General features: G+C 38.6%; 3 protein-coding genes across 5 annotated transcripts; 1 reads left to right on the forward strand and 2 right to left on the reverse strand.

Moving 5' to 3' along the window:
* The first annotated feature begins 1,669 nt into the window (after positions 1–1,669).
* LOC148863209 (protein NEN1-like) lies at positions 1,670–7,256 on the forward strand. Its single transcript, XM_088976260.1, has 6 exons — positions 1,670–2,160; positions 2,240–2,397; positions 2,598–2,674; positions 4,090–4,153; positions 5,238–6,031; positions 6,706–7,256. Exons 1-6 carry the CDS (start codon positions 1,881–1,883, stop codon positions 6,938–6,940), a joined length of 1,608 nt encoding a protein of 535 aa, XP_088832386.1. The 5' UTR covers positions 1,670–1,880; the 3' UTR covers positions 6,941–7,256.
* A 1,328-nt stretch (positions 7,257–8,584) lies between these two features.
* Positions 8,585–11,335, reverse strand: LOC148863210 (Pentatricopeptide repeat (PPR) superfamily protein). Its single transcript, XM_088974981.1, has one exon. The coding sequence runs from the start codon at positions 10,982–10,984 to the stop codon at positions 9,086–9,088; it is 1,899 nt and encodes a 632-aa protein (XP_088831107.1). The 5' UTR covers positions 10,985–11,335; the 3' UTR covers positions 8,585–9,085.
* A 551-nt stretch (positions 11,336–11,886) lies between these two features.
* ABCI7 (non-intrinsic ABC protein 6) lies at positions 11,887–20,108 on the reverse strand. Of its 3 annotated transcripts, none has more exons than XR_016110556.1 (4): positions 19,108–20,082; positions 17,167–17,426; positions 13,785–13,924; positions 11,887–12,539 (listed from the first exon to the last, which is right to left on the reverse strand). XR_016110556.1 is itself a non-coding variant. In XM_088980396.1 (3 exons), exons 1-3 carry the CDS (start codon positions 19,993–19,995, stop codon positions 12,221–12,223), a joined length of 1,467 nt encoding a protein of 488 aa, XP_088836522.1. In that variant the 5' UTR covers positions 19,996–20,108; the 3' UTR covers positions 11,887–12,220. The 3 variants fall into 3 exon arrangements, 1 of the variants encoding a protein (XP_088836522.1); XR_016110555.1 differs by having other exon boundaries at positions 13,785–13,927; XM_088980396.1 differs by lacking the exon at positions 13,785–13,924 and having other exon boundaries at positions 19,108–20,108.
* Between the last annotated feature and the right edge of the window lie 5,707 nt (positions 20,109–25,815).

The raw sequence follows: 25,815 nt of genomic DNA on the forward strand, positions 1-25,815 counted from the left end.
ATAGAAGTCTACTAGTTAATACTCTCCACAAATAGCACGCTAATAAGCGCCATTCATTTGGGCCTTTTTTTTTCAGATTTTGAGAGGGGCGAAGTTGGTCAATGGGGTTTTGGTTCCCATTGAGCAAGATACCCATACTCTTTTTTCAGATACATGTGGGGTTCATGGAAATTTTATTTTCCTTGGTATATCACTTACCGGGTAAGTGATATCCATCTCCCAGGTGGATAAGGGGGAAATTGCCAATACTTAGATATGGCAAAATCGCCCCTTTTAATAATGACCTTTTATGACTAAAATGATTATTGTCTTATTTATCTCAGAAATAAAAGAATATGGATAAATGCACTTACCCCTCAATAAGTGTATACCTAGGTAAGTAACTTCCTAGAAAGCGAACAACACCTTGGTGATAAATAAGTTACTAATTTGGGTAAAATGTTATTTGGAAAATTATTACCCGGATAAATGCATTTTTCAATGTTCTTTTGTCACAAAGTATCAGTTGGGCAAGTGAAAATTTTCCTAAAATACTCCTAACTATACCCCTAACTTTTTTTGGTAAAGGCATTCTAATCTTATACATTTTGATTAATTTTCCTGATCCATGCACAATTTAACATACCCACCTGTAAAACTTTTTCCAATTAAATTGTAGAAAGTTTTGTTTCTATAGATCCTTACATTTCAATGCTTACACTAGTAAAATAAGATGGGAAATTTGGTCAACCCCTAAACTTATCCCAGGCCCCACATCATTGCATGATCAACTCCATCAGTTTACAATGACTCTGACAGTCTGACTAGCATCAGCCCAATGTCACTATTCTAGGGTATAAATCATTTTGTATGACTTCGCTGTTTACATAATTACATTAGATTTGGAATAATCTTCTTTCTTACATGATAATTATCAACTCCCCTCCATATGAAGGGTCGCATACTCTTTAACTTCTTAGACGGGGCAACGGTCTTTGGATAAATAGAGAATCATAGGTTACCCGAATGAGTTGGTCAGAGAATTCTAAATGATCCCTTGCTTGGATATGGTAGGAGGTAAGGTATGATACTTGGAGTCCACTGGTTTAATGTATTTTTCGAGTCTTACTGTCGATCGAACTTTGGCCAAACTATCTGGGCCTTTATAATGAATTAATGATAATCCATTTATGATAGGTTCAAAGTATCGATACGAAATTTTATTGAAGCTTTTAGCATGTTTTTTATTATTAAAAAAATTGGGAGGGGGGAGGTCCAAAACGCTTGTTTTTCAAAAGATACGACACAATGCATATCGTATCGATACTTTGAACCATGCATTTATCTTTAAGTGGGTACTAAAAAAAACCAAAAAATCAAATCAAAATTGATAATTTGAACTCAAAAAGTTTGATTAACTGAACCGACGAATATGTATTATCTATATTTCTTATATATTTTCATTATATTATATTTATTTATTTATATGCATTATCTAATATTTTTTTTATAACATTTACATTATATATTTATAATATATATTATAACAATAAAAACAAAAAATCGAACCGGTCAACTAGTTCACCGGTTGATTCGATTCGATTCGATTTGGGTTCGAAATTTTTAAAACCGAAAGATGAACCGGTTCCGTATTAAATATGTACCCACGGTTCTAATCGGCCACGGTTCCGTATTATAACTCTTACTGACCTTTTTCGAATCTCCCTTACAAAGCAACCTCGAAGTCAGAAGGTTATATATGGCTATGCAATGCAACACGCATTGGACTGGCCGGTACCTGCTTCCGTGCTTCGAAGTATCAGAGCCTTTCTTCCCTTCTCTCTCTGCATTTGGCTCCATTTCGGGGTTTAGGGATAAAAAGACTTCCACGGTCGTTTGAAATGGATTCGAGTGGAGACCGTTCAGAGATCGTGTTCTTTGACGTGGAAACTACGGTCCCCTCTCGTGCTGGTCAGGGTTTTGCCTTGTTGGAGTTTGGAGCGATTCTGGTCTGCCCTCGGAAGCTGGTTGAGCTTGAAAGCTACTCTACATTGGTCAGGCCTGCCGACCTTTCTTCCGTCCCCGCTGCGTCATGCAGGTGTAATGGCATTACCCGGGACGCCGTCGCTTCCGCTCCTACTTTTCGAGAAATCGCTGACAGGGTTTACGACATTCTCCACGGTTCATCTCTCTCGTTGGATTTCTATTGTTAGGTTTTCTTCGTATTTGCTTATGTTTTTAATTGATATTTGGTTCGTAGGTCGAATTTGGGCGGGTCACAATATTGTGAGGTTCGACTGTGCTCGCATTAGGGAGGCATTTGCCGAGATAGGTAGGCCGCTTTACTCTTTATTTCTCGTGTTATCCATCTTCCTGCCATTTCTATTACTATGCTTCTTTCGTGTCATTACTTCTATTTAATCTTTTTTAATTTTCTTTTCACGTGTCTGATTAAAATATGAATGATAATTCTATAATTAATACACCTTACTTGATTGGACTTCATTTTAATTGGCTTTTGAGGATTATACTGACTTGTACAGAAGATTTGGCTTCGTTGCAGCGATATTCTTATAAGATGTTTAGATTGACTAATTCTGTGCAATGCAAATTTTTGAATGTCGATTTACATGTCTTGTTCTACACAGATGGCCACCCTTGCAACCTATTTTGGGCTTGGACAGCAAAAGCATAGGTAATTGAGTTGTTTATCTACTTATCTATTGATTGCTGTGTTTTGCTTAGTTTCTTTCAAGGTACGTGTTCGATGTTCCCCCCTTTCCGTCCTTTATACGTTGTCATCTTCTTTATTAGCCGAAAACTTCATTTATTTTTTTTCTTCTTTTCTGTTTTCTAGCATCCTCGTTGTAGGGCCAGATCTTATATCTTGCTTTGCGGTCCATTGGCTAAACAATTCTTTAACTTACGCCCTTACTGAAATTCAAGGATATTATGGAACCAACATGGTTTTGTACCTCAATTCTAGTAACTTGACCTGAGATATTGTAGAATATAATATGATATCAAGTGGTAAAAGAAGAGGATTTTATGCCAAAAAGACTAGAAACCGTCAGGTTCCCTTCTACCAGTGTGTCCAACTGAAACCATTCATCTAACTGGCAACCCTGTGGATTACCTATTTGGGGACTTTATGATGTGCACTATAATTTATTCTGTCTCATGTGCTGCATTTGGTTTGTCCCTAAGAATGTGCTGCTTCTAAGCTAATGGAAATTGGAAAGAAATATGATGTGTTAGAAGTCCATACAGGGTAAAATCTAATATGATCAATGGAAAGAAATAGGTGTGTGTTCCCATCCTAAAATCCTATTCCACTAAAGTGCCTATGATCTGTTATTATATTGTTCCTTCATTGATCACAAATTATAAATTTTATTATATATTAATTTGTTTACAACAACACAGTTAAGGCATATTGATTTTAGCAAGATGACTTGGTTCTTATTTCTTATGCAAGTTCATATGCTGGGTGAATTGCATCCCTAAATGGAGACCATATTCTTGGCATCCTGATCATGCACAACGTATTCTTGTAGGTCCCTGCAGAGTGATTTTGGTATTGAAAATTCCTTCTGTATGTGGAGTTTATTATCATTGGATTGAATCAATTTATTTATGTTGTCTAGAGTCTAGAGAAAATTCTCTGGGTAGTGACCCCCACCTATTTCTGTCATTTAGAAGAACCATGTATTTGTACCATGTGGATCAGCCATTTGTTCATTCCTATGGCCCATTACAGCCATATACCCTTGGAAATTTGCTCAACTTACCTGTTCAAACTTTTTGTTTTTTGTTTATTTAATCTAAAATATATCAGGGCTTGCTTTGAGGTTTGAGCATGTTACAAATTGTTTTTGGCTGCCCATTTATTCCTTGAATTAAGGATGATGAGGTAAAACCATCTGAAAGATTATTGGGTCATGTACCTTTAGCTAGATGACTTGATTAATATTCCTGTTATATGTATATTCTAGACAAACACTTCAAAACACTTGGTGATAACAATTTCTTGTTCTTGACCTTTCAGAAATGGCTTGTTATTTGTTTACAGTATAAGCTCACAAGTTCTCCTTTGGTAATGATTTTCAGGAGCTTGGATGATGTTCGGATGAATCTTGAAGTTCTCAAGTACTGTGCAACAGTTTTATTTTTGGTAATCTTAATATCTCTGAAAGCTTTGGTTTAATTTAGAATTATTTTAATATCTCTAAATTCTGAATTTTGATTATATTTCACAAACGAAATTATGACTCTTGATACTGCAAATCCCTTGATAGAGTGGAATGTGACATATGATTTGATTAGACAACCACAAATGGCTGCCATGACGATTTTATTGGGGTTCCAATTGGTTGAACATCTGCCACTACAAATACTAATTGCTGAATTGCAAATCTCCTATAAAATTTCATGTTTCTTTTGAAATGCCACTGTTGGGCCAACTACAAATTTTGCAGATACTTAAAATAGCAGTTAGCTAGATTTGGTGGTTAACTGCATGTCATACATTACTTATTACTGGTTCTCATCTAGCAATTTCAACAAAAGTGCCATGCTGCTTTCTCCCAGTCTATGGCTTAAATTAGAATAAGCAGTTACATTCTGACATTTATTGGCTTACATGGTTCACTTTTGTCCTTAATTTCTCAAGTTTCAAATCAGCATTCCTGACCTTGTTCTCTTTCTTTCCAGAATAGTTGAATTATCAATTCTTTCATCCTACTCAGTTGTTTTTTTGCCATGCTTCTCTATTTATCTGGGTTACTTACTCCATGTTATTTCTTCTCTCTCTCTCTCTCTCTCTCTCTCTCTCTCTGCACATGTGCATGTACTTCTGATTGTATTTTACATTAAACCTTGATGCTGTGTCAAAATTTTGGTTAACTAATAGAATCATCCAGTCTTTTCACTTTCTTTTGGTATTGTTTAGACAATGTCAAATTGTCTAGGAAAAAAGAAACTTTAGATCAGATACTGTTGTCATTGTATATGTTCAACTTTGATATGGTGGATTTTCCCCTGCTTCTGTGCTAGATGTGCCCTGCCATTTCAATAGATAGATGAGGGATCATTAGGTTAAGACAATAGACTATCTGTTTCATGGGAGGTTCAAGGGGTAGTGTATCATTATCAAATTTGGAGTCAGGAGCTAGATGAATTGATTTAGAATTAAATGAGGCATTGCAAGCTTGGAAATGGTTGCATTAACACATAGCTGCATTCTGCATCTACTGCAGGAGTCTAGCCTCCCAGACATTTTCACAGCCAATAGTTGGGTCTCTCCAAATGCAATTACAAGAAGTCATAGTAATGGAAAAGTTTCCCCTGCTGGAACAAAGCTAAACATGACTACACCTCCATCAGATCTCAAGTTCAAGAATCATCAAATATCTTCCCCCATGACTGCAGGGAGTGGAGCAGAGGTTCTCAGTTCTGCCAAATCTAATGTACCTCAAGCAGATCATTTTGACATGAGCCAACTTATGGATCAAATGAATGTAGAATCCCTGCAATTGGATGCCAACATGGAAGAACCAACTGTCCTGGACTCTAACAGGACATCTTCTATTGTAGCCACACCCAATGGTTATTGTAGCTCACAGGGCACCTTACAGGAAGGAAATCCAACATCAGACACTCGGGGGACATCATGCAGTGAAGCTGCATCAGGGGATTGTAGTGGCTATGCTGGATTCTTGGAACCTGAAGAAATCTCAATTCCTTCTATCAGTGTGTCCCTTGTCCCATTTTGTCGAGGCATCAAGAGAATACAACTATTGCACAAAGATGTTCTTTTGCAGCTTTATTGTACAAAACTAAGAGTGAGGTTTGGAGTAAGCACAAAATTTTTTGACCATGCTGGACGGCCTCGATTGAGTATTGTGGTGGATCCATCACCTAGCCTGTGTCAGGTTTTGGATACCTGTGACCACCTCGCACAAAGGTTATCTATGGAATCTGGTAGTGATTCGGAATGGAGGCCTGTTGTAAATAGGAAGAATGGCTTCTCAAATTCAACTATTCGGCTGCAGTAAGTTCTTATTTCCATTACTATTCTGATTTCAATGGGAAAATAGTGGTTCATTTACAAACTTTATGAAATGGCAGCAATTGTGCTGGGGGAGGTGGTATTAATCTACATTATGCATCAAATCAGTATGCTTTCATGGCCAGTAGGGTTTTTATTCTTGGTCATGTTCAGGAAATATTGGCTATGAGATTGGGATGAGTTCACTTTACCATTATCCTATGTTGGCCCCAGCTATCTGGGGTCTTGGGAGGGCCGAGGGGTAGAGGGGGTAATGTCCTAACCTTTGGCATTTTTTTTTTGCACAGAGTGGCCTCCCTAAGACCTGAACCTGCATTCTCATGCTTGTCAGCATGAGATATTACCATTACGCCAAGTATTGATGGCCCCTAAATGGATAGATTACCAATACCAAAAAAATTTTGGTAGTTTTATAAGGTTAAGATCCCTCCTGTTCCTCTTATGTGGTCATCTAAATAAGTATGAATAAATAATAATCTAATTTTGGAGGCTTTTTGGTTAACCTATATGAAGGGACCCGGGGGAGGGGGATTCTTACGTATACTTTTTCATATTTCATTACTTTTTATGAACGTCTCTACCTTTATTAAGTACCACCAGACTAATCCTTGTGAAACCTCACTAATGACTTAATTTTTATTGTCTTCTTACTGTAGCATACCCATAGTACCAACTGGGGACATTTCCGTCTACGGCACAGAGATATATCAGAAAGAAGCTTCTGGCAGTGCCCAAAGGCTTGTATTTAGTAGATTTGATGCTGCAGAGCTTGATTCCTTGTTTGTTCCAGGAACTCTGGTTGATGCTTATTTTTCCTTGGGCGTGTATGATTATCAGCAGAATGCTGGCATCCGGCTATTGGCGAAAAGGTTGTTTATCAATTCCAAGTAATTTTACCCATGCAAAAAGAAAAAAATCCAAGTAGTCGGAGAAAGGGAGAATCCTTCAATTTCCTCAAGTGAAGAAAGTCATGTACAATTGTAAACATCGTCTCCTTTGTGCTATGTTAGCTTTTAGGTTTAGTCGTTTAGGTTTGAAATTGATTGGTGCCATATAGTTCATTTTATTTATGGACTGCATCTTTCTCTTGGTTGCCATGTTCTATGCTGTAGAATATGATGTAAATAAATGAAGACTTGAAGAGTCCTAAAAGGGTTCTTCTTAGGAAGATGAAAGACGCAGCCTATGGAAGTTGCTATTGGCTAAATAGTCGAATTGGAACCATTGACCAGTGTTCAGAAACCTGGACCGGATATCGAGCTGCTGAGGCTACGGGGTCGTGGATTGATCAGACCAACCATTTGGGCCAAGCACTTGACCCGGTCAAAAAAAAAACGTGAAAGGTAAAAATTCAAAAAGAAAAAAAAAAAACTAGTTAAAACCTATTTAATGTCAATATAAAGCCAAAATATACAAGTTGCCAACCTTGAACTATCGATATGTGCTAGGTCTATCTTCCCATCTTTGAGTTGGCTGCCTTCTACTGAGAAATTGACAATTCCCCTTCTGATCAAAGTTCCCGGCTAACTGTAAGGGGGAGGGGAGACCATCTAAGGATTTAAAACATAATTAACTTCAAGAATGTTCAAATCTCTTTGGACAGTTTGAAGTATCATCAACACCAAAAAAAGTCTAGCATTTAGAGATGGGAGTGAAGCAGTAATTAGTGGCCATTTCCTTTTAATTTATGATAAATAATGTACTTGTTCATTCATAATCACAAGTTTGTAGCAGCCAGTAACTACAAGCTCAGTACATTGGAAGAAATGTCTAGGGAAAAAGCATTTGCATGGACACTTGGATGGTAAGATATATAACGCACATTCATGAATTGCAATTTCAATAATGGCAGACATTTTATCATGTAGTTTCAGGGATATTTTGCTTAGATGTTTGGAAAGTCTAAAGAAATGAAGGAAATTTTCTAAAAGCACGGAATTTGTCAAAACTTTATGGAATTATTAGGAAAATTATAATTGCACTTTTGAGGCTCAAAAAATCCATATCAAATGACTGCATATCAAATGGGCATCTCTCTGTCTGCCTTTTAGTATTTTGTCCACTCTCTTTTTAAATAAGCATCTCTCTTTCTCTTCCTTTTTTTTTTTTCTTTTGCATTTTCATTATAATGATTTATTATGTGAATCATATCAAATTAGTAAGCCAACCATCCAATTACTAAAGAATGGGGGGACTTTGCCAATCTTGCTGGAAAATGCATAATTTATCAATGAAATTTGAAATATTGTTGATATATCGGTTAAACATTAGAGATACTAGCCGAAAAGGTTCCTGAAATATTTCATATCACCCCTACATAAATGGGGGGATTTTGCCAATCTTGCTGATATTGGAACCTAGACGTGTTCATGGCCCGGTATTTGAGCCTGACTTTGCACTGTGTTGGGCTCGAGCTTGAGGCTGGTTCCATTCAAATTCTGGCAAAAGCCAAGCCCGAGCCCAGCCCAGGTCTGGAACCATGTGAATATTTATATATACATAACTGTGTGTATATGTATGTATACGCATGTGTAATTCATGTATAAATACATTTATACGCATTTGATAAGTAAACAAGATCAGAGAGATCTGCAATGTTACAATCATATTCTGAATTCAGATTATTGGGTTACCCAAGGGTTTAACCCTAACAACCCAAATTTTTTGGGTTGGGTTTAGGTTAACCTGTCCCAAGTTGTATCCCTGAATGTCCCCCTAATGATCTATTATTACTACATTCTCTTTTCCTAAAATGTGTAGGCTGTGTTCTAGCCATCCAAGTCCTTTTTCTTGTGGAAGCATGAGAACTATGAGCAAACTAACGTAGATGGTGATAGTGGAAAATGAATCGTTTTGCCAACTACACTGACAATTCAACTATAATGCCCATCATATATGATGACGTACTAATACCTAATAGTACGTAAATTGCCACCTCCAGGCTCCAGCATTCCAACCAAAGTAACTCGTTGATCCCCAGTAAGAAATTAGGTCCCTCTACCGCAGCTCTGACTGATTAGCAGGATTTGGTCATGATCACCAGTAGTCGGAACAAGAACACGAGCCTTGATTGAAACAATGAAAGCGATAACGATCTCTAATGACAATTTCCCGGCCATAAACACTGGAAATAAGCTTTACTGCAGAATGACAATCTTGGCATATCCGCAGGTTCTTAAATATGTAGAGGGGCATACCAGGTTTTGTGCTCATAAGCCCAAAGGAGATAGCCAGCTTCTCACTGTGATTGAACAGCGCTTGCTCTTTCTCCTCTTGCACATCTGCATCGTCGATCCCACTTTCAGAAGTAGAGAATATCTGAGAAGAAGTGCTAGGGACATAACCCGCCAATCTCAACCTTCGAATCATCTCATCCAACATAGTGTACACCTCTTTGATTTGAGAATGTGACTTGTCCCCTGCACTGAATTGATGAACTTGGCCATTCAGGTGAATAAAGCTCATGCCAGGCACCTTCTTTATTCCCATGTTCTTGAGATGCTGGCGGAGAGAATCAGCTTTGTCGAGCCTTCCAGCCAATGCATACATGTTGGACAGCAGCACATGATATTCAGTGTTGAGGGGATTGATCTGAACTAACTCTTGCAGAAGACGTTCGCCCAGTTGAAGCTTTCCGTGGAGACTGCAGGAGGCCAAGAGCGAACCAAGCACAACTTCATTTGGGAGAATTGGCATCTTCTTCACTAGGATCTCAGCTTCTTCCAGTCGACCTGCCCGTCCCAATAGATCTACCATGCAAGCATAGTGCTCAACCTTAGGCATTATCCCATACACAGGACCAAGGTCATGGAAGTAGCGGCAACCTTGATCAACCAGCCCCGAGTGGCTACACGCACTCAGAATGGACACAAAGGTTACATCATCTGGCTTGACTTCAGCAACCATGCGAGGAAAAAGATTCAACACCGCCCTGCCACGTCCATGCATGGCAAGACCACCGAGCATGGCATTCCAAACTACAACATTCCGGCGAGACATACCCTCAAAGACTCGGCAAGCAGCATCTATCCTCCCACATTTGGCATACATGTCCACCAAAGCCGTTCCCACCATAAGATGCATCTCTTTCTTCATTGTCTTCAAGACGTAGACATGAACCCACCTTCCCACCGTAAGATCTCCAGAGAGTGAGCAGGATGACAAAAGGGAACAGAGAGTGACATGGTTAAGCTCCAAGCACAAACATGATAGCATACTGGAAAGCAGCGCAAGAGCTTCCCTAGAGAACCCATTCTCCACATAGTTTGAGATCATCACTGTCCAGGCAACCTCGTTTTTCTCCGGCATTTCATCGAACACCCGTCTTCCTTTCCGTGTCCCCTCCAACTTCAGCGTAGCAGTGAGGATTACTGTCCAAGAGACAACACTCGGCTCGCTCATCTCGTCGAACACCCGTCTCGCATCGTCCATTCGCCCACACTTGGCGTACATGTCCATAGCTGCGTTACTCGCGGTGACTGTGAAATGAAGTCCACTTTTGATCATGCAGAGATGCCCCTGCGCCCCAGCGCGAAAATCTCCGAGGCGGGCGCACGCGACAAAGAGGCTGACCAAGGATACCTGATCGAGCCGTACGCCCTCTCCTTGCATCTGACGGAAGAGAACCAGCGCCTCCTCTGGCAGACCATTGCGAGCGTAGCAGCCCATCAAGGTGGTCCAGTCGACAGTGTCCCTGTGCGTGAAGGGAATTTGATTGAATGCTCGACGAGCGGACAATGCGAGGCCGCATGCGGCGTACAGATGGAGGAGTGCGTTGTGAAGGAAAGCGCCGGGGGAGGCTGCGAGGCCATTCTTGATGAGAGTGGCATGGAGCTTCTCGCCCTCCTCGAGAGAGGTTCGATGGGCGCATGCTCTTAAGAGGGAGCGGTAGTAGTGCGGCAAAGACGCACAGAAACGATGAGTCGGCCATCTCATCGCATTGTGCTGCCAGTCTCTCACAAACCCACTGCATGTACGGCAACGGAAAGCACCCAGAACTGCATTTTAACCACTAGAGCTGATACGATTTCGAGGTCATCTGAAATGAAATCCTAGAGTAGACCCGCTCCGGCAATATCCAATCAATCGACGGGTTGTGATTGGTGAACGCGCCTTTCTAAAAGCAAAATGACTTATTTATGGGCTCTTCAAAATAGTGATACTGGTCTTGAATTAAAAATGGAAACTCCAATTGAGAGGACCCTAACTCGGGATAGGCATATTAATTATTCATATACAGCTGCAATTGTTAAGACAAGGGATGAATAGTGAGATCGGATGCTATTATGGGATGGTGAAAGAATTAATGTACCTCAATCTACTCATGAACTAATTCATTATGTCCAGTACGCCGGTAGATTAAACCTTGACTATAATAGATTTTTTTTTTCTTTTTCAAATCCGAATCAAAGGGGCTGGTTTAAAGTGGTCCGTCCACCCCCTAAACCAGTCAAAACCCCATACACCTATAAGAATGTATGGGAAAGCTTGATACAATACGTATTAATACTTTAAACCTTGATTATAACTCGTTCTATCGGCACTGAACATATTTTTGGGTTTGGGCCTAAAATCTTCGGTGCATCCCCAGACTCCTTTCTCCTTCCTCGGTTAATAACAAATTATTCTTCAATCTTCATCATTTTTAGAAAGTAGTGATATAGGAGTAAAATTCACAAATCACATCATCCAGGCATCCATCAATGTTTTTTTTTTGGTCCCATGTCCAGCCGTTGCATTGAGTAATTAGATTCTCTCAACAATCTGCCCAGTGAACAGGACAGTTAATTAGCAAGTACAGGAGCAGGAGTTTAACCACTCGTTTAGCTGAGAGCGGATAATGATAATTGAGTAGAAGAAAACCCTTACCAGAATTCAGGAAATAAGTGTCAACAACAGGAAATTTCGAGGTTAGTCAAGGAATGTGGTTTACCCACTCTAATGCAAATAGGTGACTGAACAGAGTGGTACATGCCCTTAGAAGGGAGGTAAGAACAGATATTCATTTCAATTTTTTCCCTTAAATTACATTCTCTTTTCCCAGCCGTTAAGGTACAGTTTGCTTAACAAACTTCCTTCTACTTCTCAGAGAAGGCATCTTGTGCTTTCAGTTGGAGCAGAAAAAAAAATGAACCAAGCACCAGTATAGCTCCTAGTAATTTATCACACTCTTTATGGGGCACCTCCGGATGTAGTTTCCAACAACGCTTTGACATGGCTCTGTACCTTCTTCTTAAGGGAGTTGTAAGGCAACCGTTCCACAACCTCAGAACCAAAGGCAAAGACTAGAGCTTTTCTTGTTGTCTCCAAGTCAATGCCACGTGCCTGGAAGTAGAAGATCTGATCCTCTTCAAGGTCGCTTATCGCAGCTCCATGTGAGCACTTGACATCATCAGCAATAATCTGTAGGTTGGGTTTCACATTCACTGTTGCTCGGGGCTCAAGTAGGAGGTTTTTTGTCAACTGCCCAGCATCTGTCTGTTGTGCATATCTGTAGAATAAGGAAATAGGTAAGCAAACATTTCTCTTAATGAGAAACAGGTAAGTAAGCAATATCTAACTTGATGATTTCTTTACCAAAAAAACTTGTGATTTGACTTTATTGAGATGGAGGAGGTGAACCACCGGTCAAATCAACAATTTAATAAATGTTTTCCCCTTAATAACGTACACTTGGGCCATGTTTGGGAGTGCTTAAGTTAAAAACAAGTGCTTATTCGAATAAGCATTTATTTGCATTTGGCACCCAACTTTTTCAAGTGCTTATTTTTTAAAATAAATACTTATTTTATATTAGGCATTTGGTAGTCTTTTTCTCTAATAAACACTTAAATAAGCATTTGTGACTATTTTGTCCTTCATTTTCTTTCAAACTTATAAAATATACCCTTTGAATGCACTTTTATTAAATTACTTTTATAAAAAACTTTTATGAAAGCACTTTTACGAAATACTTTTATAGAAGTACTTTTGTAAAAGTATTTTCACAAAACTGATTTTATAAAAGTACTTTTATAAAAGTGCTTTCATAAAAGCACTTTTACAAAAGTGCTTTTGTAAAATTCAACTAGGGATAATATTATAAATGGTATTTTAAAATTCAACTAGGGATAATTTTGGAAGAAAATTTTGAATAAGTGTTTATTGTATAAGCAGTTAAAAAAACTGAAAAATTGGACTTAAAAAATAAGCCCTTATTTTTAAAATAAGCACTTATTTCGGGCTTATTTCCCAAATACCAATAAGTGCTTAATGACCCAAATAAGCACTTGTTTTTAAGCACTCCCAAACATGGCCTTAATAGATCAATCAATTGTTAGGCATCTGTTGGACTGGGATGTAATTCCAAATTTACACCAAATGAGGTCTTTTTCTTGTAATTTCTAACGGGCATTAAACGATCCCACACCACTCTCCTCTGTTCCCTAAAATAAACCCAAAGCATAGAATATCAAACATTTTCCGGATTGAAAGTAAATCTACCAGTTGGGTAGGTACACTCAGCAATAAATTTTACAAAATAGTCAAGGATAACCTTCCCCTATGAACCTTGGCATACACTCAGCAAATAGCTATTACTAAGAACTATGAAGGCATTATAGTATAGCTAAATAGTGCGTTAATAAACTAAAAGTTTAAGTTTACACTTCTCATGTAAGAAATGAAGGTTTAAATGCAAGTTAAAAGATGCATTTGGACTGACAAACTTATACATGTAAAAAAGTGTAAGGTTTACCAACACCAGAGAGAATAGGTTAGGATATAGAAGGTGCTGGTGAGGGAATTCAAGCAGCATAGTGAATTCAATTGTGAAAAACCACAGGTGTAACTTTATCTTCGTAGAAAACGTCAGCAGGGGTTAAGGCAGACCTCAACCTGCTATATTAAAGAAAACAACAGATTTACAATCAGAAATAGGTATAGAATGGAAATCCTTCAAAATAATATCCTACAATCGGGGATAGAACTTTAGTGTAAAAAACAGCTAGAACAGCAGGGCCTTGGTAAGAAGCTAAAAATCCCAGAGCCTCAATGGCAAGACTATTGATTTCCCAATTAATAGCCACCTAAATTCTTTTTGCTATTCCTTGAAGATTATGTAAAATAACAATAGTTGGAGGAAAAGCAGCAGTATATGCTTTAGCGGTTCTCTAATGTAGACGCATAAGCAAATGACTGTAACAACATTGCAATTCTATGAGCAACACATCCAAATATAGCATAAAATAACCAACTTCAGGATGAGCCCATTTGCATGGAAAAGGCATAGGAGAAATGAAAGGAATATTATCTATTCTTCTGTAAAAAATAACAAAAATGATCATGCACTATCAGCTATTCTGTAAAAAATAACAGAAAAGATCATACACTTTTAAGGCAACTAAGGTTCTTTGTTTCTTTCTTTCCCTTTTTCCCAAATTTTCTGTTTCTTTTGTTATGGAGAACTGAAAATTTTATTAAATTAGAAACAGGATTTATATACAATGTCCAAAAAAGCTCTTCCATTGATTAACAATGGCCTCTGTTTCGAAACAAGACAAGCATGCATCCTAATCTTTTTTTTTTTTTTTCAGAAAGGTAAAGTGTAATATTAATAACCGAACAAAACATATACAAGGCCCTGTACAATAAATTACTGAGCAGGGGAACATCAATATCTCTGTACAGCACCTATTCTGTGATCATATATACAAAAAGTTTAGAAATATCAAAAGACTGTAAGGTATACCCTTGAAATCTGTTGCTGATCAAAATGAATAAATAAATAAAAAGGTATACCCGTGAAACCTTTGTGTACTGCTACCCAAGAATATAATCTCCCCCAAAACTTTTCAATAATACATCTTCAGAACTATGTTTATTCTCAAAAAGCCTCCTATTTTTCCCTGTCAAGATTGACCAAATAACTGCTGCCGGCACCACTCTCCAAATGATTTTCCCTCCCTTGGACAGACCTCTCTGCTGCCAGCCCCAAAGAAAAGCCTTCAGATCCTCTGGAAGTTTGGAAGGCACAGCTGAACCTCAAAGAGACCTAAAGGTTTCACCCATAATTTCCTTGCAAGTTTGCAGTGATAAACAAGTGATCTGCTTCTTCAGTGGCCTCTCCATACATTACACACCTTGGTTCTGCAACAACCCTCTGCTAGCAAGTTTGTCTGCTGTTAAACGCTTTCCCAAGGTGGCTGTCCATACCAGAAACACTACCTTAAGGGGAGCAACAATTTTCCACACCTTGTTCTCTGGGAAACTCTCCTCTTCACAACAGAGCTTGTTGTAAAAAGATTTTACTGTGAAGATGCCTAATTTTTCCCACACACAAGACCTTTTGTCACTTCTTTCTCTGACCAGTTTGATTCTGCTTATCCTTTGCATCAGTTCCATCCATTGCCATTTGCCCCAACTCCCAATCATTCAATTTCCTTCTGAAGACTGGGCACCAAACACCCGTTCCCCTTTCTTGAGAGAAAACCTCTAAAATTAAACATTCTTTATTCTGTGCAACTTCGAACAGTGTTGGGAAAGACTCTTTAAGGGTTTGATTTCCACACCAAATGTCTTGCCATATTTTTATCCTTGTCACATGCCCTACTTCATACCTAACCACCTTCTTGAATTCCCTTCCTGACTTTTGGATACCCCTTCATCAAGCACACCCATAAGATAAGTTGGCTTCTCCCGGATCCCAATTGAGATTGCTTGAGCCATATTTTTCCATAATGATTTGTCTCCATGGACTAATCAGCTGCTCACTCCATTTCCAATATCACTTACCCAAGCAAGCTACATTAAATTTGCTCATTCTTCTCACCCCTAAGCCCCCTGCCTTTCTTAAGCTGCATACGTTATTCCATTTAACTAAGTGGAATTTAAACCCTACCTTCCACCCCTGCCACAAGATGTCCCTCATCTTCTTTCCAATTATCTTAGCCATGCTTGCCAGAATTGGAAACAAAGAGAGCAAGTTGGAAAAGAAGTCAGCACACTTTTTATTAGTGTCAGTTTCCTTCCTTTGGACAGGTATCTTGACTTTCATGAAGCTAATTTCTTTTCAATTCTCTCTACCACCAGCTCCCAAATCTTCTTAGTACACATCTTTCTCCTGGTGGCATCCCCACATATTTTGAAGGCAGTTTACCTATTTTGCATCCAACAAAGTCTGCTAGCTGCTCAATATTAGTTCCATCTCCCACTGCCATTAATTCACTTCCATGAATGTTTACTCCAGTCTACAGACTACTTCAAACCATGTCAGAATCATCCTAATACTCTCCATATGCTCTAGAGATGCATCAACAAAAAATAGTGTCATTGGCATATTGAAGCAAAACCACCCCTTCTTCCTCTCCCACCTGGAAGCCTTCTAAGAATCCTCCTTCCAAAGTTCCACCCCTAAGCTCACAAACATTCATCCTAATCAGTTCATTAAACTGTGCTATATCTGCACATAGAGGTTGTCCAATGAAGAGCTTGCATGTATAATAGAAATAATGAAAAAAAGTATGCAAGTGAAATTCATTTTTGTGGTCAAAAGTCATGTTTGTAGTAATCTATAAAAAAAAGAGTCATGTTTTGTAGTCACCTCGCTAAATTCCACAAAGCTTCTAAACGCCAATTAAGGATCAAAATTTCACAATGTATCGGCTCATATTCGGCCAATACATATCGTATCGGTCATCGGTGTCAGGTGGCCCACCGATATGCTACTATAAGCATTATTTCGGGGTTTGGCCTGTTTTAGGAGGTAGACAGGCCTTATACCAACCCCCGTGAACAAGTTTGAAAAAAAAAACTAAAAGAAAAATAAAGCACCCAATGGTACAGACCGTTACGCCCCATCTAGAATATCGGTCTGTATCAATATTTGGAACCTTGATGCCAATAACATGTGTTACGGTATACTGGGTACCACATCATATTTTAACAAAGAATCCTTCATGGTCACATGTTACCACTACATTGAAATTGCTATGAGGGAAAAATTGCACAAAATGCCAAAATCATCAGGACTTCCCTCCCCTTTCAAATGTAGCACTTAGCACCAAAACACAAGTGCAATAGTCAACTTATCAGTAGCTCTGGCTCAACAGGAAGAAATGGGTTAAAGCCAAAGAAAATACCTATTGACCTTAACGTTCCCATCGAACACAGCCTGTCCTGATGAATGAGCCACAATAGACTTGTGAAGCTGCCGCGAATAGCCTCGGGGATGGTCCAACACTAATCTGCTATGCAGATCTTGGGTCTGATCGCTTACAGATAAATGAAATGCTGACAATTCTGTAACTGTGTCCGGGCCCACTTGCTGAACATGGAGATTATGCCTGCTTAATTTTCCACCAGCACTTATCTCTACAAGTTCATAGTTACTGGATGATTCCTGTTGAAAATTTTGAAACCATAACAAGCTTAGATTCATAAATTATAGATAAATGAAAATGCAGTACAATTATTTCAATCTACATATAAGAATTATAAATGATGGTAATGGGGCAAGAGCTGACACATAACACCAGGTTATTTTTGCTCAACAGAAATTCTCCTAGGATTTTTCACCATCACCCTCCAAAAATTTTGCATGAAAATCATATTCCCAAGATGAACATCAACCTTGCACCAGCTCCCGTTGCTTAAAGTATTTTCCCAGTACATCTCAATATGGAATGTGTGGTATTCCAAAAGGCTAATAGAAATATACACCAGATACTTGTATATTGAGAAAAGAACGTTTTTATTGTGCCAAATCCAAAATTATAATACTAAATACACCTCAATAGTTTGTGAACAGATTGATATTTACCTTCTATCAGAATATGTATTTAGTTTTACACTACATCTTGGTATAGAGTTTTAATACAAACCAATAGGGACTGACATAAAGGATGCTTGCCAACTTATTAAGCGTTCATTAAATGTTGATGTTAAGCACCTTTGATGTATTTTTTAGTTGCCATAACTAAATATGGTTTGTGTAGTCTTACCACAAACAATTGTAATAAGGTTTTGTTGAGTTGAGTATCTAGACAATTGTTATACACCATTAACACCCTTTCCCCTTCATATTCCACAAATTAGATAGATCTTGTACTTGTTCCTAGAATTGAAGAATATGAGCTTATGTAGAGGAGGGCTGGGTGAGAGGATTCACTGAAAACAAACCTTCCTATGGTCAAGATGGGTCTGTACGTAGACCAAAGGTCCATTTACATGGGCTTTTTCCTTCTTGAGTCTTGCTAAGTTCTTAACTGGATAAAAGATTTAGATCAGTCAGTTCTACTCATTACTCACTGCTCTGTGTATCAATGGAGATTGGTGAGTTACACTGTCAAAGAAATACCCATTGCGATTTCATGGCAATGTACAAAGTGCAAACAGTACTTTAAGCTCCCTTCTGCAGGTCTCCAACTGTAATTTCATCCATGCCTAATGTGTGCATAAGCATTCAGTCTAGCACCTTGCTAGACTTCCACCTATTGTAAGGGATTTGCATGTTTACAAGAAAGGGGAATGGAGAAGCTTATTGACTACTTTATGATTTGATGTGTTATTATTTAATACATGCTTTCAGAACTCTTCATCACTTAATTGATTGCATGTCAACTTCAAACATTATCAAAATCCTAGTTATTTATCAGAACCTCTACAAAAAACAAAATACTTTTTTTATAGTAAAAGAACAAATTCACATCCAACATTGTTTATTAAAACTTCCAATATTGTTTAATAAAATTCAAATCCAAAGGAGTTACTATTATGCCCATCGTATACATATATCTATGGTTTTATGTTTCAGGCTGCAATTTTTATAAACCAAGTGGGAAATATGAAATGTATGAGTCTCTACGACCATATAGGCACACAGTCACATGAATGTATAAGGTATAATTTCTAGACTTCAGACTCAATTGTTCTGAACTAAGCAAACGCAACCGTAAACATACCATTATGAAGTTGGACTGCTTAAACCCTTTATGGTCAATTATAAGATAAAAGAAATGTATAGTTTTACTTAAATTCAATTACAACCCACCCAAGAAAACAAAGCAAGAACAGTAATCTACCTGTCGAACAAAGGTCCACTTGATATGGGCAGCACTTGCAGTCTGTGTCTGTATGTAAGAATGGTGAATTTTCGCCTCCTCTTCGAGCGCCAACTGAATAACAGAATTTGCCCAATAACATTTATCGGCATCACCGCAGGAATACTCCTCAATAATTCCAATCTCCCCTCCTTTCTCCACCAACACCAACACCCTCGGACTTGACAAGGGCATATAATTAGACCCACTTTCCCCTCCCTCACGAGAGTAAAATCTCAAATGCAAGGGCTTCTCGACCTGACACCCGGCAGGGACGAATATAACAGTAACATCAGGAGCTCCAATTCCATTGAGGGACCAAAAAAGGTCACCGTCGTGGAAGTCAGACACAAGCTGGAGTACCTTTTCCATAATGGCCTCCGAGGAGATACCTGAAATGCTGCCCACATAGACACCGTCCGGAAATCCGGAGAGCTGGGAGGCGGAGGGGACGATGTGACCATCTACGATGACAAGACTGGGAAATTGGGTATCGGACGAGATACCGGCAAGATCAGAGGAAGGAGAAGGGATCGGAATTGGATGAATCCGAGACTGTTTGATGAAAGAAGTATCGATGAAGCGAAAAGGTTCGTCTTTGCGAGTAGGCCAAGACATGGAGAGGATGGACTCAGAAGAGGTGTCCCGCAGTTTTTGAAGAGGTGGAGGTGGCAAAGAAGAAGGAGAAGGGGTTGAAACAGAGTCTTCTAAGGTTTGCGCAATTTCGAGAACGAAAGGATCGGAGAGAGCAGCTCGGGGGGTCAAAGAGGACAGCGGCGGAATACTGAACCTGGTTCGAGTTCTAAATTTAAAGGGGAATGATGAGATTGGAGAGAAACGAAAGGGAGGAGAGAAGGTGGCAGTCGCCATGGAGGAAGAGAAGGCAGTCCTCCTCGCCTACTGCTCTCTTACTCCGACTAGCTTGGTAGGATTTGGACTCGAAAGAAAAAAAGAATTCGAATGGTACACAACTGCTGCAGTCTATCGGAATAGCTAGGGGTAAATTACTTATACCTCCCTAATGTTTCTAACAAATACTTAAACCTCCCCCGACCTTTTTAAGCACTGCATAAAACTTCACCTTACATTTGGGATAAATTATATTTACTGACCCTTCTGTTAGGTCAACGTTAAAAACCCAACAGAAGTTGATGAACTTATGCTTTAAAATTTTCAAAATAAATACCCATGGATGGTGATATTTAATTTTCATTTGAAGTGGTCAAGTCAACTGCATTTTAGATATAAGGGCACATTCCAAAGCCAAGGATTTAGTAGCGAGCACTAGCAAAAGACTTGTTCGATGGTTACGTGTGGATGGTGAAAGTTTTAATTCAAATATTTTTAGATGAAAAATTTTTAGCTTATGTGTTATGTTGACACTGCTTCCCTGGAAGTAGTCTCTCCAATGGTGCTGAAGCATTATAGACCTTTTAGAAAGAAAACAAAGGAAAGAGATGTTGTGAAACATACGTGCAAGTCAGGAGGCTATGCATCCTCAATATATTTCTTGGCGTGAGAGCCAAAGAAGAAGATGGAAGGAAGAGATATTGGGGCCTACAACAAGAATGGTAACTCAGAAGCTTTTATTATTATTATTATTATTATTATTATTATTATTATTATTATTATTATTACTCGGTGCATACATCACTAATAACCTTCCCTTAACCCCTTTTCTTCCCAAAGTGGTAGTTGTAAATATGTGATTGGAGAGATAAATATATGATTTATAAGCCAGCCAAATCTTGATGCATAAGCCATGATATCTTTGTTATTACAAAAAACCTTTCCTAAACTTTTTAATAATAAAAAAAACCTCCCTTATAATTTCATTTTAATAAATACTTCCCCTGAACTTTTGAGAGACTTGACAAAAACCTCCCTTTTGTTACATTTTCAGACAGAAAAATGTTAGACAAGTGCATGGTTTTTTTTCAAATACCCATTCTACTTTTATAAATAATTTTATATACAAAATTATTGAAATAACCCTTTTTTAACTCGACAAAAATGCTAGAAGATGACCATTAAGGGAGGTTTTGTCAAGTTAAAACAAGGTTATTTCAATAATTTTGTATGTAAAATAATTTATAAAACGGTAGAATGGGTATTTGGAAAAAACTAATGCATCAGTCTAACAGGTTTTGTCTGAAAAAGTGACAAAAGGGAGGTCTTTGTTGAATTTCTCGAAAGTTTAGGAGAGGCATTTGTTAAAATAAAACTATGAGGGAGGTTTTTATGACTGTTAGAAACTTCAGAGAAGGTTTTTATATTTTACCCTTATTATTATTATTATTATTTGTTTTTTTGGTAGGTGTGGGGGTAAACAAGATTTAATTAAACCTTGGATCAAAATTAACACTCGGCAATAGCGTTTGATTCATGGAGATCCCTTGACAGCTTTGACCTTCCTTTCCTAACTTAGCTAGTGTTTGGCATCCATGTCGTAGTTGCAGTACCATTTTCTGATGTGTGGTTGGAAGCACCGTTCCTTTTTTTTTTGTTTGGAATCGTTGCTGCCAGGTAGGACATTTTCGGGAGCAACAACTTTTTTCTGTTTGATACCAATGCTCTAGGAAACATTTTTTGCACTTCTACCCATTATCCAGTGCCACATTACTACCCTATTGGCAGCAACAAGCTACAGCAGGAAACACCAAATTTGGCAATGCTCCAAGCCATGCCTTCCCGATTTCCAAAGCGTGGCTTGAAGCATCGTTTTCTATGGAAAAATAGTTTCGAACAGATGGATGTTTCCTAGAGCACCATTTTTTCTTACATGGTGCAGATGTGATGTCGTTGCTTTAGGAAACGACAATGATGCCAAACAACCGCTTAGTAATCTTCTATTGTTTTCGTTTCCTTAACAGTTCCTGTTTGACACATTTTTTCATACAATTTTTCAATTTTTTAGAAGTCCGTCAGCTTGTATTTTCATCATTTTCCATTTTGTTAGGAAAAAGTTTTAACTACCAAAAGATGCAGCCTCGAAAAGATAGAAAAAGCCTGTTTTGGGCTACTTTCATGAAGCTCCAAATAAAACTTTTCCACTTATTTTGTTTTGTTTTCATGTGAAAACACACGTCTCCAACCAAACAGGCTGTGGGCTGTTAAGATTTTTATGTAAAAGTCCACTACATTTTTTGACTGTAAGATTTTTCAAAAAAGATTTGGCAAACAATACCACTTATGTGCATTGCTTTATAAAACTCCATTTTCTTCCATGGCATCATAACCATATGGTCAGGCGGGTCTGTTAGCGAACATTATGACCACGTGCAAAGCTTGAGTTGATTGTAATTTGTAACCATCCAATACACGATTCTGGCAGAGCTACAGCCTCAGCCACCGCAGCAATGGCCATTGCACTGCAATTGCATGACTTGTATCTTCAGCGGTTAGAGATTGCGTTGTGCTTTCATCATTGATACCTTAGTGTAACTTTCTTATTCCGTGGTTGAACCATTTTTTGCCTCCAACTAGAAAGTCGGGCAGGTTGGGTCAGATTTAACTTAAATCTATGTCCAACCCTAAGAATTGGGCATAAGGTTCGAGCCCTGCTTGAGTCCTAACTAAGTCAAGTCAAAATTGTCTAATTCAAGTCTAACCTGAACTGAAATTTGATGCACTTAGATTGGGCTTTAGCCTGGATTAGGCTTGGGTTGATCAATCAACGCATATTAAAATTTAATACAAAAATGATAAAAATTGCAATTTTAAGTCAAAAAAATAAATTTTTAGTGAAAATAATGAATTAAAGGCACCTTATGTATAACCCATGACCTGGTGACTCGGTCAAATAGGTCAATGATTAACCACTTGGGTCAAACGGTTTTTGACCATATCCCAGGTTTTAACTAAGCCAGATCCAATCATGGCAGATGATAGTTTGAACAATTCAACCGTTTCGAATCAACATCGGATTGAAACCATTGGTTTCAATTGGTCATCATGTATCAAAATCAAGCCAAAAAAAAACATTCGTAAAGAAATAATGAGAATTCCTCGCAAACCACTGAACGGTTGATAAAACCTAAAAAAATAAACAGGAAAAGAAGTGTATGTGAATAAATAGCTGATTTAGATCACGATTCGTGGAACGGGAGTGGCCCTAGCGGGAAGGGATGGACGAGCTCGCTACAACCGAGCAGGAGTGGGGAACTTTAGATCCTCCTTCCGACTGACCAAAAAAAAGGGCTATCTTATCATTTCTTTTAGAGTAAAAAAAAAGGGCTACGGAAAGGAAGTCTGTCCTCTTGATCCTGGCTCCATGTCTATAAATTGGCGGCTAAAGGCTTAAATCAATCCCTGAGCCAACCGCTCTCTCGTTCTTGATTGGAGGACTTAATGCTTGCATGGAGTCGCCCCTATAACTATAGCACTGTACTTTGGGCAGAAACATGAACAATAAACAAGAGTTCCGCTTGACCACTCATGCTCATCTCGATAAGAAGACTAAGACTCCGCTGGGGTACGGCAGCTGATAGCTAGCTTAGGCTTCTTGGCAAGTCTCCCCTGCATTGATCCATTGTGTTAGCCGGCGATAGTGCGCATGCTTTCATCGCTTCCATGCTCCTAGTTGGCCATTGAGGAACGTGATGCCCTATTGTCACGAGGGTAGTTCTATAGCAGAAAAAACCCGTGCAGCGTCCATGTCAAGGCTGGTCAGGACAAGTTTTTTGTATGCTTAGGGTTAGGAGTTGCCCCATGAGATGGTTCCACCAAGGTCAGTAGCACTGGATCATGACCTCAAGTCGCATGGCCAGTCCATGGGAGGCACTAATTGTGAGAGTTGCACTCGGCTAGCTCTGTCTGATCCATGGGAGGCACCTCTTACGTGCTAAAGGGGGACGGCCATGATGAGAGGTGACTGGGTGCCGATGAGAAGGGACTCCTGTATGCCGATGATGATGGGCACCTGTGTGCCACGTTGATAGGCAACCGCTGGGCCGGAACACACCCGTTTGCTAAGGGCAACGGGATAGTTCATTCAGGTTGGGCAAAGGGTTGGCGTGGTGAAGGGTCATACTTGAGCCAGGCTCGCATGCCAAGCCTCCCTTGAGTGTCGGTAGCGCAGTGCCGGTTTATGCACTGTCTCCATGAGCATGTGTGCGCTCATGAGGAACCCTGGTAGCCATGCTAGCCATTAACTAGGGCCGCCCCGCGAGAGATGAAAGTCTAGGAGTGTCAAGTTTAGATACTCAAGGAGGTCGACCACCCCTCTTCAAAGAGTACGTTAAGCTTTTGGTGGTTTACCTGAAAATAACATCACTTTTCCCAAAAATCTTATAGGCGAAAATGACGATGGTGTCCCTTAACATAAGCCTACCAAGAGTAGGCAAGGCTAAGCCTATGTCAGGCCGTGACACTACGGGAAAAACATTGGGTGAAGATGGTTGGCTAGGTAGTGGAGTTGAGGTTGTTAGCATAGCTTGCCTTGGCTAGACTAGGGAAGAACCAATCTTAGGATAGGAACGAGCGTACTCACGACAGTATGAGAGACCTAGGTCAGGGGATTCTTATTAGTGGAAAATAGCCCAAGCTAGATTCACTCACGGTGAAATAGCAGCTACGCCACTTGGTCCTGAGTGTTTGAACTAATCCGAGTCTCTTGAGCTCTTTATGGCAGCTAGTCTAGATCGATTCCTAACAGTTTGCACATGGGTAAGCCCAGCCTCTTCTTTCCCGTTCATATGAAAAAGACCTGCAATGCTAATCTCGTTAGGCCACCCGAACCCATTGCACCTTTGGCAGGAGTTAGAAAGGTGAAAAGAGAACAAGACAACACCTGCGTGAAGTTGCTGCTCTTGAGAAACTAATTGGAAATAGAACAAATAAATGGAAGATCAACAAAAACTGTGGGATAGGCCTGTCAATGATAATTGAAATCCAAACCCGATTCAACATTAGATTCGGATTCAGATTATGTGTTTATGTAATCAGATTGGATTCAAATTTTGCAATCAACACCTGATTAATAACTGAATCAGATTTGGATTTGACTCCATCTGATCCGTTTAAAATCCAAATCTGATTAAATTATAATATTTGTTGATTTTAATATATAAATTTATATTATACACATAATAAATTCAATATATATTTATATTAATTTATTATATATATATATATATATTAAAAAAATTGGGATGAAAATTCAAATTCATTAAAATTCAAGGTCTTCAAAACTGATCAGATTTTAGATCAAATTCGGATGAAAATTTTTAATAATCGGTGATTAGGAAGAGCTCGACGAGAAGTGAAACTAAAGTTTAAAACTTTAGTGGTTGATGATAGGAGTGAGCATTATTCGGTTAAAACAAAAAAAATATTTGGTTCGGTCTTTTCAAATTTTGGTGAAATTGGTTTGATTAATTTGATTTTTAGAATTAAAAATTCAATTAACTAAATTAACTGATCTTTCTATTATTAAATGCAATATATAATATATAATATGCAACATATAATATATAATATATTATATATTTATATATTATTAAAATTCGGTTTTAACCAAAAATTTTGATTTCAGTTATTTCAATTTTTCTATAATTCAGTTCCGGTTCAGTTATATTTTTTTAGTTTGACTTTTAAAATTTCGATTTATTCGGTTTAGATTTTAATTAATGCTCACCCCTAGTTGATGAAAAATAATTTCGGTATACAGCAAATAAGTATTTGCAAACC

This window comes from Nelumbo lutea, chromosome 3 (assembly GCF_056320005.1).
Source record: "Nelumbo lutea isolate HS-2025 chromosome 3, American lotus-T2T, whole genome shotgun sequence".
NCBI lineage: Eukaryota > Viridiplantae > Streptophyta > Magnoliopsida > Proteales > Nelumbonaceae > Nelumbo > Nelumbo lutea.

Bases quoted from the DNA above. Each gene is read 5' to 3' on its own strand.
- LOC148863209 (XM_088976260.1), top strand. From the start codon at position 1,881: ATGGATTCGAGTGGAGACCGTTCAGAGATCGTGTTCTTTGACGTGGAA. The intron at 2,161-2,239 runs GTTCATCTCTCT...TTTGGTTCGTAG, and splicing joins GGTTTACGACATTCTCCACG to GTCGAATTTGGGCGGGTCAC. The intron at 4,154-5,237 runs GTAATCTTAATA...CATCTACTGCAG, and splicing joins GTGCAACAGTTTTATTTTTG to GAGTCTAGCCTCCCAGACAT.
- LOC148863210 (XM_088974981.1), bottom strand. From the start codon at position 10,984: ATGAGATGGCCGACTCATCGTTTCTGTGCGTCTTTGCCGCACTACTAC.
- ABCI7 (XM_088980396.1), bottom strand. From the start codon at position 19,995: ATGGCGACTGCCACCTTCTCTCCTCCCTTTCGTTTCTCTCCAATCTCA. The intron at 17,427-19,107 runs GTAGATTACTGT...AATTTTCAACAG, and splicing joins AGTGGACCTTTGTTCGACAG to GAATCATCCAGTAACTATGA. The intron at 12,540-17,166 runs GTATTTTCTTTG...CTTATTCTACAG, and splicing joins GGGAACGTTAAGGTCAATAG to ATATGCACAACAGACAGATG.